We start from the raw sequence: 16021 nt of genomic DNA, 5'->3' as shown, positions 1-16021 counted from the left end.
TACACAATTCATATAACCTGCCTCTGAAGAAAGAGGCAGCTTATATGAAATATACATAATATTTACATTTTTAACTTTAAACACAATATGCTGATGCAGTTGTTCTGTTGTCAGAACATCTGCAGCACATATAAACAGAGGAGGTTAAAAAGGACATCTCGTCCATCTCCACATCTCCTGGATTGCAGTGGATTGCAGTTAAGTCAGCAAAGCAAACTCAGTATTTAGAAGAAACAAACAGAAAAGCAATGTATATAGGGAAAAAAAGAGTCCATTATTTGGAGTTTGCTACTGCCTGTTTTGTATTAATGCCTGTAATTTTCTCAATTAGGTCATATCAAGAAAAAACTCAAGAGTGGATAAAAGTTTATAGGTTGCGTACAGTTAAAATGTAGCTAACTGGTACGAACTACCATTACACACTAATTAAAAATAGGTCTTTTATAGGATTTAAATATGTTTATTATATTTTAGAAGTGATGTTGGAGGTAGCAGCTCAGTTGGGGGAACAGCCACCTTCCCATGACCCTGCTGCACCATGTCCTGCCCAGTGCCAGCCGTGTGGTCTGATCGGACGACCTCAATTTGCACTTCAGATTCTCCACTAGATTAGGACAAACACAGCCTGCCTAATATCTGCAGATGCTCAGTGCAGCACATCAAACAGGGTTATGAGTTTAAATCAGTCCTTTGAGCGAGTGAAGTGGGACTGAAGTCTGAAAGCAATGGTTGAAACAAATTCAAATTGAGCATGGCTGATTATTCTGTGCATTACACCATTTATTCTTATCCTTTTGTTCTCAATATTTACACATTTTATTACATTTAAACCTTTAAATCTCAATTCTTTGGCTTAATCTTCAGGGGGAAAGTCTCATCATGATCCTGAGTTATATGGAGTGCTTTTTGTGACCACATGTGGGCACTGTTGTGTCACAGACAGTTGTCTGTGTTTTAACTTCTTCTGTAGAGCCCTGAATGATGTCCCTGATCCTCTGTGTGTCTGCCTGCACCTCTGCATTCTCAGGGTCAATCTTCAGAGCAGCCTGATACTCCTGAAGGCCTGCACAGACAGAACTATATGTTTAATTGTATCTAACTTTCTTTTGGGTTGCAGTGGGTTGATTATTGGTAGTTGAATAATTAGAAACAAACTAGATGGTAGCTAGTTGCATATGCTTTATCTATGTTTAAACCTTGCTTGTTAGTAGGCACGCTGACCTTCAGTGTAGAGTTGCAGTTGGCAGAAGGCAGTTCCTCGGCGCACATGGGCTCTGGCTCTGGCTGCTGCGTTGGCAGGCACTGCTGGAGTCATCAACTCCAAAGCCTAAAGACAAATATCCATATATGAAGATAAAAGAAGTTAGGTCAGTAAGAAAACTACATTAAGGCACCAACTTGGTTATATATAAATATATTAGAGGACTGAATGTTATATTATACTTTTTATCATAGATGTTTCAAGCTACAGCTTTGCACACACACACATTATTACTTAGAAGTGTTTTTGTATTGTGCGGATTGGATGTGTGTGGATGTTTTGAAGAGGCATAAACTAACCTCAGATGAATCCTCTATGGCCTTGTGGAGATTCTTCAGCTTCAGATGACAAGCAGCACGGTTTGAAAAGAGAGCGGGCACTTTCCTGTTGATCCTAATGGCCAGACTGTAAGCATTCACTGCACCCTGGTAATCTCCGGTGGAAAAGCATTTACTGGAAATGTGAGCACTTGTTTAGTTGCATTAAAAATTAGAATAATAAAAAATACCATGTTGTTTCAAAGCATTTACATACTCTCCCTTGTCCTTGAGCCAATCTGGATTCCTTTCCTCCTCCTTAAGGTCCTTCAGATCCTTCAGTGCATCATTAGAGGCACGCCTGGCCTCAGCCTGTTTCCTGAGCCACTATGAGTGTAAAAGGTAACACATCACATAATGCCTTTAAATACAAAAAGAATTAAAGAAACCAAGAAATATAGTAATATTGTGTTTTACTGCTATGTATATGATGCTGAGTTCACGTCTGTTGTAGGTCTCACCTCCTCCTCTTCGGCCACTCTGGACTCTCGGAGCGCTGTGGGAAAGACTCTGGGAGTGAAGGTCACCTGGATACTCCCTGAAGCTCTTGGGGCAGGCAGCTCCATTTGCTTTCTGCTTTTCAGTCCTCTATTGCCTGTGAGATATCAAAATATTACCAAACAGTAATTTAATAACACAAACTAAACTCTGTTTATAGCACTTACCAGATCTGGCTTTTGCCTCAGTCTCACTTCTCTGTGCAGTGTTTTTTGTTGGTTCCTTCTGTGTAGTTTTGATACGTTTCTCAATTTGAAGTTGATCTTTCTGTTTTTTCTGCCAGGCTTCCAGTTCTGCTGTGGTCTTCTGTCGCTCAAAGTCCTTGATTTTCTGAATATTTTGTATTTCTTCCTGTTCAAGCTAAAGAAAAGATTACCTGTGCATTAGATGAGTCTAACCAAAAGTGCAATACAAAGCATCATACCTTCATCATAGTCTTCAGAGCATATTTCTTTTCAGCCTGTTGCTTCTCTGCTTTTGCTTTGGAGTCGGCACACAGTTTTTCTTGGTGTTTGATCAGAGCTTTCTCTCTCAGATTTTTTTTTGTTTCCTTGTCAGCTGTAACATTCATAATTATGGATTATACAAAGCACACTTCTTCAATGTGTGTAATACTCCAGGCGTACCTGTAGTTATCATTAGCTGGTCCCATAGCTCTTCTGTCTTCTTTGGCAGAGTGATGAGCGCTGCTCCGTTGCCTACCTTTGCCGAGCTTTTGTCTTCATCTACAGGCTGTGCCAGGAAGGCCTCAAACAGGTATGGAGGGAAATGCACCTGGACACCAGCACAAAGCACTCAGTTTAATAAAAAAAAAAAAAAACTATGTAACTTTTTGTTATGTGTGGATGATGTGCTTGTCTCCATAGATACCGAGTCTCAGTTTCAAGCCATACTGTGAAACATATGAAAGCAAAGACATCTCCATGCACCTTTAAACTGTTAATATCATCATGGTAACTCTATTGCAGTGTAGGCCCAAATCGGCTTGGGTTAGTAGCCTACAGAGGTTTGTTCCCCTGCGTTTTATGTCTGGAGATGGAGCAGTTTCCAATTTAGAGCACAGACGTAAAAAGTCACGCACTCATACATAACTTTTAAGATGCAAGAAATTACACATGGCATGGACGAAGGGTGAGTGATATCTACGTTAGCTAGCATCATGTTTATCTTAGTTAACTGTTAGCTAGCTAGCGTAACTTACTTTGATGTACTGGTCAGTAGCGATAATGTCCACTTGGGAAGCTCTGGCTCCTTTCAAAGGGACGCTGATGTAAACTGTGGAGTCTGTTTGGGTCCACGAGTAATCTGTAATCAGCAGTGGCATTTTAGCGGAGCTACACATGAGAATATTCTCTGAACGAGCTAAAAGTAACTTTAAGCTTAGTTTAATGCATAGACGGTCTATGGTTTAATGCGGAGAGCCGAAAGCGAAACGCTACTGAAGGCGCGTGGTGTCACCAAGGTAACCGCTGTGGCGCGTTCACTTGTTCCGTAAAAAACAAAACTGGCGGAGCTGGCTGTGTACGTAGAACTATAGATCCATGGCCATATTCCGGACTGGCCAAGTAAAGCTAATTTTGAGAAAATACATGTGGAATAAATATAGAAGCTTAACCATTTTAATAATGTGGTTATTTGTACAGCAGAAACAGCTGTATAATGTTTTAGACCAGTAGAAATCCTAGTACTATTCATTTTCTTGATTGATCATTTCTCCACAGAAGACAAAAGTTAACAAGTTGAAAGTGTTTCAGTTAATCTGCGTTTGTGTGCCTATGTTCACTTCTACTTAGTCTTGGATATATTATTTTAACTTTTTATCTCCTATTCTAAGTTCTATGATCTCTGTGTCCATCACATTGTTGGGTTTCAGAGGGCATCACAGCATTCTATAGGCCAGTATTAATTAATACAGATGGGGGCAGCTTAAATCAATATGGTTAAAATGCAAAATTATGTTGTAATAGTAAAAGTAAGTTCTTGGGTTTAGTCAAAACTGAAAATACCAGGTTCAACAAATGGGAATTTATCTTTTGGATATTTCATGGCCAAATGTAATGTAGTCAATACGGAAATCTGGCCCTTGGGGGCATCAGAGAATATGATATAATCACATTCTAAGATCTGAAAACTACCTATAATGTCATATGCTCTTTCAAAGCTTTCTGTCAAATCAATCTGGTGGAAAGAAGATCATTTTGTGTCAAACGTAGTAGACTGAATCCAGGACTTTACTCAAGAATCTACTCTGAACTGTATACTTTTCAATAATTATCTAACTAAAATTATTTAAGTTTCTTTTCCCCTTTAAACCAGGTTTTATGTAATTAAAGTTATGAATTGACACCCTGTGAGCCTCCCTTCATAATGGAACTTATAATCACCATGCTGCACAGACATCATCTTTTATGAGATATCCCACACAGATAAAAACAAGGCCAAAGATATTGTATAGACTGTTTGCATGGCATCATTTTATAGACTGTATTGTTGAATCACTGACAGAAAATGCTCATAAACTCATAAATATTGACTAGTGTGAATAGTTGAATGTCTTTGTTGCCAACATTAGAGCATGACACCAGAGATAAAGGCTGTGTAAGAGTGCAGTAAATCTTTTTATTGACTAGAGGACATTGAACTTGGCTTATGAAGTGTGTATATTAAGACCAGTCTTAATACTGCAACAGTTATAGGGCTGCAACAGTTATCATTCAGTCATTGTCTCAACCGATACAAACTGTAAAACACATGTCAAAAGACCCACCGTCTTTGTTCTAAACTGTCTTTTGACAGTACAACATTATTAAAAAATGTCAAAAAAGAATAAGCAATTTCTGATTTTCAGCACTTTATTTGTAAATATTCTCTTTTAGAAGCTTTCAGTCATTATATTTTGACTTTTATTTGTTGTTAATACATTTAAAAAGTTTTAATATACAACAGAAATTCTAGTCTGAAAAGTAACTGCAGAAAGTCAACAAGGCTAGTAAATCTGTTTATTTATTATCAGTTAATTAAGTTTGATCAATAAGTAGCTCTATGATGGACAAAATTTCCATCATAGAGAGAATGTTTTGTAAACCATTGCTTCCATAATATATTTATAAATCATAAGTCATAAAAAACACTTTATAAAAAGATATTATTAAAATCTGTTAATAGACAACTACAGAATGATAATATGAATTGAGGAAGTAGGGTGTATACAGGTTACAGATAAATACTCGAAGATAAATTTTTCAGATGTCTGTTTTGAGTGTTTGAAATTATTGGAAAGAAAACCTTATATTATCTTAAGAGAACCCTAATGGGCTATTGATCTGATTTTTTATTTTTATTTTTTTACCAGATTAATGTAAATGGGTCAGTGATGTGACATAGGCATTTTTATGTCCAGAAGCCACAACTTTTCTAGTTATTAATATATAAATGTTTAAATTGTTTAAATGTATTTGTTTTATATCACCTTTGTTGTACCAATACACATTTGGAAGAAGAAACCAAATTTGAAAGGATATTATATGTTCAGTATCAGAATCAAAATGTCATTTGGTGAAAGGGATCATACACAGAATCAGTGATACCTTTTGCTTACACAAATTATAAAAACTGACAAAATCATAAACTTTTCTCTGTGGGATAATTTTGGAAGCCTTGGCATTAACATGTAAAACTATTATCAAAATTAACACAAAAGAACTACTTTTAATGTCTTAAAAAAGTTGTCCCCAGAAGCCTATTTCATCAATGTCATTCGGTATCACAAAGTCAAAGAGCCATTTTGAACAATAATCGGAGGTCTTTCCTCATGTATCACATGATGACATCACTCTGTGGACCCTGCAGGACTTTGAGGTGGAAAAAAGATTTGGCTTTTTAGTTTTTGCTGGTGATGCCTTTGTCACGAGAAGTACAAATGCCACAATTTTGGATGTCATTTGGTGTAACGTTCAAAATGTGTTTAAAACTGTAATAATTTTTAAAATACTACATTTGAAATCAAATCATTTGTTGTGAGCAGTCAGCACTGATGCTTGTGTTTCTCTGTGATGGATAAAGTATAAACCAGTTTAGAATGAAAATGTATGAAAAATGTCATACGGTAACACAAAATGTGTCATGTGTGAAACGAAATTTGTTATTTGGTGAAACAGACCTGTAACATTAAGCATTTAACTAAAAAATATTTGTATTTCTTTTATAATTTTATTTGTATTACCAAAATGGTACCAGAGTTGAGAGTTATTGCCATATCAAGGCAAATGTAAAATTCTTCAAAACTTTAAGAAAAAAAACCTAAACTTTTTAATGTCCTACTGTTTATTTGTAAATCTCAGTTTGTATTTTTCATCATTTTCAATAAGCTAAGTTATTTAAAATTTAATTAAATTTTTACAATATGTTCGTTGCACTGAATTACATTTTTAAAACATCCCTGACTTTAAATGCAGAAAAATGTTTTTTTCAAGGTGCATATACTAAATGATAAAATATACACTTAAATATATAAAAAAATATGCACATTTTGTGAGCCTTTATATTTTCATGTTTTGAGCATTTGAAAACTCCAAATGTCATTCACCCAATACATATGCAAAGAAATCTACCAATAAATCCCTTAAATTATTTTTCGTTTGGAGTGAAATAACCTAAAGCAAAAATACTGTTGGACATGTTTAGAGACAGTCCTATTACTTTGTAAAGAGTTTGTTTATACGCTCTGCTTCACAGCCACCCTATTTACATGTATTGGTCTTAATGTCATTCAGGTTTTTTTTTTTCTTTTAGGGTTTTAGTTATTTTTTTATTGCCCTCTACTCTATTCTAATCCAAAGTGAAATAAAAGTAGTATATCTAAACTCTTTACACAACAAATCCTGTTTATTCTAAATGTTAATGTGTCACCTGTAGGAAAGGGGGTGGGATCAGAGGGAGTACATATAAAGGCTGATGGTCCACACTTGATGCACATGTGTGGTTAGAGTTTTGGTGTCGACATGGGCAAAGGCTACTTCATCAGCAAAACCGTTGGCATATTCCTCATTTTTCTGGGGGTAGCCTCTGTCTCTATCATTATCGCTCTCTCTGTTGTTTACTCACAAGAAAAAGGAAAAAACAATGAAGTATCACCCACAAATGGAGGAAGCACAACCAAACCTACAGTCACAACACCTGCCCCATCTAACAAGCCCTGGGACCAGTACCGGCTGCCCAAGACCCTGGTGCCTGAGCACTACAGCCTGACACTGTGGCCTCGACTCACTAAAGATCCGACCACCGGACTGTACATCTTCACAGGTGAGAAAGTCCTCTATCACAAGTCATTACTGCCTTGTTAATTAAATGTAAAGTATAAATGCAAAGACGGGTTTACAATTGTGCTTTTAGACTTGCATCATTTCATAGATGTTTTGAATGCTTAAAGGTGCATTGTGTAACTTTTCTGGCAGAAGGCCTATAAAATGCTTTACTTCTTGGAGGTGTTATTGCTTTGGAATATCTGGAGTCGTTCACAGTATGGTATTAAACCTTTCTAACTTCATGGAGACCAAACCGAACCAAGTTCCATTTCAGATCTGTGGAGAGGTGACCCTGCTTAGTCAGAATGCATGTTTTACTAGTGTTACTATTTTTTTACAAAACCACCTTTAATGGAATATATGTAAGGTAGAGCTTGAGAAAAGCATTTGATGTACCCTCCACTTGAAAAGTTACACAATGCACCTTTAAATTAATAGTTTTTCAGCTGATTAAAGTTCATCCACGGAACAATGGTAAGTGTATCAGTTCATATAATAATTTTCCATTTCTACTGGGTACTCCACTTATCCAGGTGATTTTTAAAGTATCTTTTAAAAACAGTTTACAGAGTGCTTCACAACAAAGTAAAAATACAATACACACCCAGAAGCTAAAATTAAAAACATAGAAAATACAAAAAAAAGACGCACATATAAAAACAGGCATTTCATAAAAAGATTATTTGAGTTTGATGTATTTTTAGGTGTGTCCAGTGTGGAATTCAAATGTGTGGAGAATACAGACCTGATCCTCATTCACTCCAATAAACTGAACTACACTAAAGAGCCTGTTCTGGAGTCTGTCAGTGGTGGTGCTGGCACTCCCAAGATCAAGAAGCACTGGTTACAGACAGTGACGCAGTACCTGGTCATCGAGTTGGACAGTACACTGATGAAGGACCATGTGTACCGCCTCAGCACAGAGTTTGTGGGAGAGCTGGCCGATGACCTGGGCGGCTTTTACAGGAGTGAATACATAGAAAATAACGTCACAAAGTACGTGCCTCTTGATTCAAATAAATTGAAGACAGAACTTCTTGCTCCTACCATGAATACATATAACACTCCCACCAATATTTGTGATAAAATTCAAGTGTATCATGTTTAAAATCGCTGCTATGACTTGCACTGCTACTACTATCATTATTATCACTATTTTGGTTCTGAAAATGGTTGTTCACCTCTGATTGTAAGTGATCTTATTACTGTAGACTGCAGAAAGTTGCTTTAAATATTTGAATGTAATTTTCTCCCCAAAAGGATTATTGCTACAACTCAGATGCAGCCCACAGATGCCAGAAAGTCCTTCCCTTGTTTTGACGAGCCTGCCCTGAAGGCTGTTTTCCACATCACTCTCATCCATCCACCTGGAACTGTTGCCCTGTCCAATGGGGAACAGAAATGTGAGTTGCTGTTACAAGAAATATGATGCAAATGCAGAACAGCAAGTATAGTAAGAGTAAGCCATTAACTCTGAGGGTCAGATCAGCTCAGGGATGAACTTTGGCTGAGGAGAGTCCATTGTTTTCTGTATCAGAGCTGAATGATTATATTATTAGTTTATTTATATTATTATTAGTTTATTTAACAGGGACAATACACATTAATAATCATTTCTGTAAATTTACCAGAATTAGCTATTTTTCATCTGCTGTCCTTGGACAGATGTTAAAAAGTCACATTAAACCAAAGAGAATATTAAAGTACATAGATGTATACAGATAAACAATAAAAGACATGGTAAACACGTTGTTGAAAACACATAAGGCAAAATGTACATTACTGAGAATGCTGGCAGGTTTGATTATTTAATAAATGGATTATGAATCTATTTTCTCAATTTGAAACTCAACCTCAGACTCAGGATGACTTCATGTAACATCTTACAGTAACAGTATTTGTATTTTTATTCTTATTACAGCCTCTGTAAATAAAGAGATAAATGGTGTGAAGGTGATTGAGACCTCCTTTGATCCAACTGAAAAAATGTCGACCTACCTGCTTGCATATATAGTGAGCGACTATGACTTTGTCAGTAATACCATTGATTCGGTTTTGGTAAGTGTAACCCTACTATTTTAGACAAACTGGTCATTAAAAATATATAAATATCTATTTTGTGTTTGGATGTAGATTCGCATCTTTGCAAGGAAGTCTGCCATTGCTGCCGGGCAAGGAGACTATGCTCTTAACACAACTGGGCCCATTCTGAAGTTCTTTGAAAACTATTACAATTCCAGTTATCCCCTTCCCAAGTCTGGTAAGAGCTGTGTACAAAGCTACAGATTAACATTTTAACATTAGACTTCTTTCCATGTAACTGTCATGCCCAACATATTGCCTTGGATTACAACAGTTCCAAAACCATTTATCATGTGAAAGTTATATCCTTATTACCTCTTATCTTTATCAGTCACATCTATTCTTGTCAGCATTTTCCTCGAACTTTATTACATATTTGTCTCATTGCATGCATCAAAGAACAAATAAACTTAATCACTCTGACCCTCCTACTGATCATTATGTTTTAGTAATATCTGATTTTACCTTCAGATCAGATTGCTTTGCCTGACTTTAATGCCGGAGCCATGGAGAACTGGGGTCTGATCACGTACAGAGAGACTGCGCTGCTGTATGACCCAGCCTTCTCCTCCAACGGCAACAAAGAGCGCATCGCCACCATCATTGCTCACGAATTAGCCCACATGGTTAGTCAGTAATAGAGAAATTTAATAAGATAACAGGTAATGAGAAGAATACTTTAGTTACTGAATATTGGAAATACTCAATACCTGAATTAAAATGCATTTCGTAATGTATTCTCTTACTTGGGCCAATCAGCGTACTGTAATCAGAATACTTAGAATACTATTACATAAAGTTGGATTATATTATTGAGAGAAAACATGACATAATTACAAGCAACCTTATTTTTGTGGTTATGCATTAATTAATTTCTAAATAGAGATAAAAATTATACATTCACATTGCAGTGTTTTCTATTTTTTTCTCTATTATCATGCAGTTCAAAGCTAAAATTGCGTGATGAATACCACTATGTATTCTGAATACCACCAAATGAAAGAGTAACTGTACTGGAATACAGTTACTCAGAATTAGTATTCAGAATATGTATTTTCGGTATATGTATTCAGTTACTTCCCAACACTGGATATAACTTGTATTCTGGTTATTAGTTCACATAGGCCACTAAATTCATTCAATATTACCAAATGTCTTCTGTGTTGGTTAGTGGTTCGGTAATCTGGTCACTCTGCGATGGTGGAATGACCTGTGGCTAAATGAGGGCTTTGCGTCCTATGTGGAGTACCTGGGAGCAGACAAGGCTGAACCTGACTGGAACGTGGTATGTTTTCCAACTAAACGCACAACTATTAATGATTAGTGACATTTCAGCAGTGATCAACCAGTGTATGCTTCTTTACACAGAAAGACCTGATAGTGCTCAATGACGTTCACAGAGTGTTTGCAGTGGATGCCCTGACCTCCTCTCACCCCCTGTCCTCCAAAGAGGAGGACATCCAGAAACCAGCACAGATCAGTGAGCTGTTTGATGCCATCTCATACAGCAAGGTATCTAAATGTATAATTTCACAGCTACTGCACATTTAAATATGGAAATGTTCTTAAATATATTTGGATTGACACCATAAAGTAATGGAGCATGCCATTCTATAGATTTAACCATATTAACCAAACTAATATCATGTAATTGGCACATGTAATTGTGCAAATGTAAACAAATTTTTAAACTTAAACTTTTTCTTTAAATGTCTGCACCTGTCTGTCTGACCTCTCCTATATACAACTGTGTCAATGGTTTTAGGGTGCTTCAGTGCTGAGAATGCTTTCAGATTTCCTCACAGAAGAAGTGTTCACAAAGGGGCTCCAGGTATGCATATATTTTACACAATAAAAGCATACCAACAAAACTAACAACATAATTATTGATCTTTATTTTCCTTCACTTCCCAGACTTATCTGAATGAGTTTAAGTTTGGCAACACAGTGTACACAGACCTATGGAAACACCTGCAAGATGTGCGTATTAATTTATATTAAAAAACAACTATTGTTGTGTCCTTAGGCAAGGCACTTCACCCACATTGCCCAGTATGAAAGTGGTGTGTTTGTGAGTTTTGGTGGTGGTCAGAAGGGCCAATGGCACAAATTGGCAGCCAATACAGATGATAAGCAATCATCATCATCATAACCTTTTCCATGTCATCTTTATAGGCTTTTGAAACGACTGGACAAACCCTCCCAGATACTGTCGGCAACATCATGAACACTTGGGTGCTGCAGATGGGCTTCCCCGTCATTACCATCGATACAGCCACAGGAAATGTATCTCAGAAGCACTTCCTGTTGGACCCAGATTCTAAAGTCACAGTCGAATCCCCGTACAAGTATGTGTCGCCTCTGTGTTATGTCATACTAATACTATTATGAACTTAAGTGTTTTTTTAACTCAGACAAATTCTAAGAGAAGCTGCTTATGTCTCTTTAGAATAAAACTAGGAATAGGTTTTGAATCTCGGGAGTGAGATTATAAAAAAGTACTGTTGATCCACATGCCTTTGGTCATTTATTATTAAAACTAGGTTACTGTGTTATATGCTGTGTGGGATCACAAAACATTTTACAGATTTTTTATAAAGGTACCAGTGGACTGTACCCATTAAGTGGATGAAAACTGGAACTGTGGAGTCTCCAGAATGGCTGGTCCCAAAGTCAAGTAAGAAATCCCCGTCACACCACCTTAACCCAATGTCCATTTATATGTTATTTTGCTAAGTAAAATGTTTTTGATTCTGCAATTATACTTTACTATGTTTTTTTTATTGTAGAAATTGTTGAGAGGATGAAAGTAACTGGAAGTGATTGGGTGCTGGCCAACCTCAATGTCACTGGTTACTACAGAGTAAACTATGATCAGGGCAACTGGGACAAACTCTTAAACACTCTTAGCACCGGTCACACAGTGAGTCCAGACTGCATATACAGTAACATAATATTAATGATTGTATTAGCTGATTGTTCCATACTGTTTATACACATGTATTATAGACTATTCCAGTGATCAACAGAGCTCAACTAGTGGATGATGCCTTCAACATGGCCAGGTATGGTGCTGTTATATATTACATGTAATACATATTTTTCAGTAATTTATATCATGCATGTTTATGGTACATTTTCAATAGTTTGTTTTTAATTACCTGTCCAGTAGTATGATTTAAGTTGTAAAGTGTGTTTAAGAGGCTAATTATTTCCAGTGTTTTCTTGTAGAGCCAAGATTATTCCCACAGTACTGGCCCTGAAAACCACCCTATACCTGAAGAATGAGCGGGAGTTCATGCCCTGGGAGTCAGCTCTGGACAACATGGATTTCTTCTATCTCATGTTCGACAGAAGTGAGGTGTATGGCCATATGCAGGTGAGCAACTGTAAAATAACTTAATCATTTTGTAGATCTATTTTTCATTCTCAAAAAATGTCGTTTATGACTGCTTTTGTAGACATATCTGCAGAAACAGGTTACGCCATTGTTCAACTATTTCAAGGGACTAACAGAGAACTGGACAAAAGTCCCCAAAGGACACATGGAGCAGTGAGTAAAATATTATTATAAGTAAACTAGACAGTGTCCAGGATTTTTTATTATTTTCCTCTCACTTCAGGTACAATCAAGTGAATGCTATCAGCCTAGCATGTAAAACTGGCCTCCAGGAATGCACAGATTTGGTTAAAGGCTGGTTTCAGCAGTGGATGAACAATGAAGATAACAACATGTAAGTCTCTTTACAAAGAAATAAGTTAATTCATATTTTTGTTCAAAATCTCCTATAAATGATCATTTCAATCCTACCTTTCAGAATCCAGCCCAACCTGCGCTCTACAGTGTACTGCAATGCTATTGCAGCAGGGGGCGTTAAAGAGTGGGAGTTTGCATGGAAACAGTTTGAGAAGGCTAATGCCATTGAAGCTGACAAACTGCGTTCTGCTATGGCCTGCACTAAGGAGCCATGGCTTCTCAACAGGTGGGAAGACGCCATCTACATATGCACGTCATGTTTTTATGTCATAAAAGCCCTTGCTTAAAATATTATAGAAAGTAACAAATAGGATAAACATTACTGTGTACGTGGGAACATTAGACCAACTATTTATGCCTTATGACCATAGACTTATATAAATGACACTTGGCTTTTGCTACTTTGGCTTAGGCATTTTCACAAATTCTGCTTCTCAAATCTGTATATCAGATACTGACAAATACATTATTTTACGTAATTGAGTGCATTTCAGTCTGTTTTGAAAATATAGACATTTCCAGTCCATGTGACTATACTTTTCACTACAGGTATCTGGAATATGCAATTACACCAGGGAAGATCCGTAAACAGGACGGCACTTCTACCATTATCTACATCGCAAACAACGTGGTGGGACAGGCGCTGGCATGGGACTTTGTCAGAGCCCGCTGGACATACATTTTCCAGGAGTGAGTACTTCAGTGCAAACAAATCAAGATTTTAGTTACCTTTAAGCAAAGAGCGTGTTTCAGATGACAATACAGATACATTTAACGAAGATAGATAGGAAAAATTATGATTTTAGTTTTAATATAATGAGGTGAAGGGGCATATCACTATAAGAAATTATGAATGCTAAGTAATGTTAAATATGATCTTTTCTAATATATTTCATGAAAAGGACATGATATGTAAAAGGAACCCATAAAAGGAAGAAAAATAAGCAATTGATTTAAGTGTGCTCTCCAGTGACTCCAAAGTGATCTTACTGTGATTTTAGTTTTGTGTGTTTAGTTTACTGGACATTGAGCCTTTTTGATGGACTTGTTAAATATCCTTATGGAGTACAGTGTCACATGTCTCACGTGCACCAGCTCCATAAAACATCACAAACATTATCACATGGCAGCTCTACGGACAGTTTATGAGAGCAATGATCACAGGTCAACGCTAACTCAGCAACACCACCCTTTCAGCTGACCTTTTCCATTATTTCAATTTCTTTTCGTGTTTTTTTTTTTTTTCAGTTGGTTAAAGAATTCATTCATTACTTAGTCTAATATGATATCAATCAAGATTTATTTCAGACTCCAGTGGATCCATATAAATAATTTAATTAGTTTTATTTTAATTTTGGAAAATGGTTGGCAAGGTTAAAGATGTAAACAGCAGTTGAAAAAAACACCTTTACTGATCCACTGCTGTTAATGTCATTTCCATGAGGTTATGGAGGGTTTAATCTTGGCCGTGTGTTTGTTTTTAGATATGGAGGAGGCTCCTTCTCCTTTTCTAACCTCATCAATGGAGTAACGAAACGCTTCTCCACTGACTTTGAGCTTCAACAGGTTTGTGTTTTTCTCACCTTGTTTATAGTTATAAAGTGCTGGACAGTTTTCTGGTGGAGGGTCCGCCACCTGGTGGTGTCTGTGGTCAGTCAGTGGTGAGGTGACTCCTCAGTGTAAGAATGTCTGTTTTTCAACACATTATGTAGCAATGAAAAAACACTTGAAGCAATACAAGATTACTGAGTATTACTGTGAGAAACAAGCTGCCGAATCTCTGTCAGAAAAGTTACATAGTGTACCTTTAAGCATTTTTTACTGAACGTGAATATTCCTTGAATATTATTTACACAACAATATGAATATGCATGCAACCTATTACCACAGTGCAATCTAAGACATTTTAATTTAAATCTAATTATTCAATGAAATGTAACCTATAACATATAATAGTGATGAATGTGATTTGTGTGCTCTGTTTTTAAAGCTGAGGCAGTTCAAAGAGGACCATTCAGAGACTGGGTTTGGCTCTGGGACTCTGGCCTTAGACCAGTCCATCGAGAGGACCATCAGTAACATGAAGTGGATTGAAGAGAACAAAGAAATTGTTTCTCAATGGTTTAAAGAAGAAGCCGCAAAACCATAATTTAAATATTAGCCCACTACTATCCAATTTTATGGATAGTTATGGATTTTATGGGATGTTTTTGTATTTTTTATATTTATCTCTTGTGCCCATGAGATAATTCTCATTTACATGTAATTGTTTTAACCTATATATTTATTGTACAATTGTATACACAATAAATTGGATAAATCAGCATAAATAGGATGTTATTAATGTGCTCCCTTTTAAGACAAAGTTGAAAAATTATTTGCCATTTCACATGTTGAATAAATGCACCTTTATGTTCACAGGCCCCCATTATGTGACTACTGACACTGTGAATGCTTATAGACATTTTCTATCAAGATTGTACTCTATTTTGAGAAATAAAAATGTTTGTATTTAGTACTTTGTTGTGCTCCTTTGATGTGTAACTACTTGTGATACCTCGTTTCGTTAAAGATTCTTGAAGTAGACTTATCTTTATTGGGTATTATATTTTACTGTAGGCGTTTACACATTTGTTGAGTTACCAGACAGATATAGCCTCTCGATACAGCTGCCGTTTAGAGATTTGCATTGTCTGCAAAAGGATATGTTATCGTTAAAAGTGAATAACTCAGAAAACACATTTTAATTCTCCATGATAATATATATATTATATATATATATATATATATATAACTGTTTACA

At 36.3% G+C, this 16021-nt stretch overlaps 2 protein-coding genes across 2 annotated transcripts; one reads left to right on the top strand and one right to left on the bottom strand.

Annotated features, from left to right (window-relative positions):
• Positions 1-879: 879 nt before the first annotated feature.
• On the bottom strand, positions 880-3489 carry dnaaf4 (dynein axonemal assembly factor 4). Its single transcript, XM_055155708.1, has 9 exons — positions 3278-3489; positions 2703-2850; positions 2501-2634; positions 2244-2436; positions 2040-2173; positions 1796-1905; positions 1561-1714; positions 1222-1327; positions 880-1063 (listed from the first exon to the last, which is right to left on the bottom strand). The coding sequence occupies exons 1-9, from the start codon at positions 3416-3418 to the stop codon at positions 891-893; spliced, it is 1293 nt and encodes a 430-aa protein (XP_055011683.1). The 5' UTR covers positions 3419-3489; the 3' UTR covers positions 880-890.
• Positions 3490-7064: 3575 nt separating this feature from the next.
• On the top strand, positions 7065-15654 carry anpepb.1 (alanyl (membrane) aminopeptidase b, tandem duplicate 1). Its single transcript, XM_020934898.2, has 21 exons — positions 7065-7377; positions 8084-8375; positions 8640-8782; positions 9301-9437; positions 9513-9639; positions 9933-10087; positions 10633-10746; positions 10830-10973; positions 11227-11292; positions 11376-11441; positions 11637-11809; positions 12062-12138; positions 12251-12384; positions 12471-12526; positions 12693-12840; positions 12923-13014; positions 13085-13195; positions 13280-13444; positions 13768-13908; positions 14703-14784; positions 15209-15654. The coding sequence occupies exons 1-21, from the start codon at positions 7077-7079 to the stop codon at positions 15365-15367; spliced, it is 2883 nt and encodes a 960-aa protein (XP_020790557.1). The 5' UTR covers positions 7065-7076; the 3' UTR covers positions 15368-15654.
• Positions 15655-16021: the final 367 nt, after the last annotated feature.

Source organism: Boleophthalmus pectinirostris, unplaced genomic scaffold, assembly GCF_026225935.1.
Source record: "Boleophthalmus pectinirostris isolate CB_2022bp ecotype Guang Dong unplaced genomic scaffold, ASM2622593v1 HiC_scaffold_2, whole genome shotgun sequence".
Lineage (NCBI taxonomy): Eukaryota > Metazoa > Chordata > Actinopteri > Gobiiformes > Gobiidae > Boleophthalmus > Boleophthalmus pectinirostris.
The sequence above is the reverse complement of the archived record's forward strand: the minus strand, read 5'-3'. Positions and strand labels throughout refer to the sequence as shown.

What these genes read in the sequence shown, in the direction of transcription:
- anpepb.1 (XM_020934898.2), top strand. Translation starts at nt 7,077, where the DNA reads ATGGGCAAAGGCTACTTCATCAGCAAAACCGTTGGCATATTCCTCATT. An exon ending in CTCTTAGCACCGGTCACACA is followed by an intron (nt 12,385 to 12,470) that starts GTGAGTCCAGAC and finishes CATGTATTATAG; the next exon opens with ACTATTCCAGTGATCAACAG. An exon ending in GATGCCTTCAACATGGCCAG is followed by an intron (nt 12,527 to 12,692) that starts GTATGGTGCTGT and finishes GTTTTCTTGTAG; the next exon opens with AGCCAAGATTATTCCCACAG.
- dnaaf4 (XM_055155708.1), bottom strand. Translation starts at nt 3,418, where the DNA reads ATGTGTAGCTCCGCTAAAATGCCACTGCTGATTACAGATTACTCGTGG. An exon ending in CTACTGACCAGTACATCAAA is followed by an intron (nt 2,851 to 3,277) that starts GTAAGTTACGCT and finishes GCTGGTGTCCAG; the next exon opens with GTGCATTTCCCTCCATACCT. An exon ending in ACTGCAACTCTACACTGAAG is followed by an intron (nt 1,064 to 1,221) that starts GTCAGCGTGCCT and finishes CTGTCTGTGCAG; the next exon opens with GCCTTCAGGAGTATCAGGCT.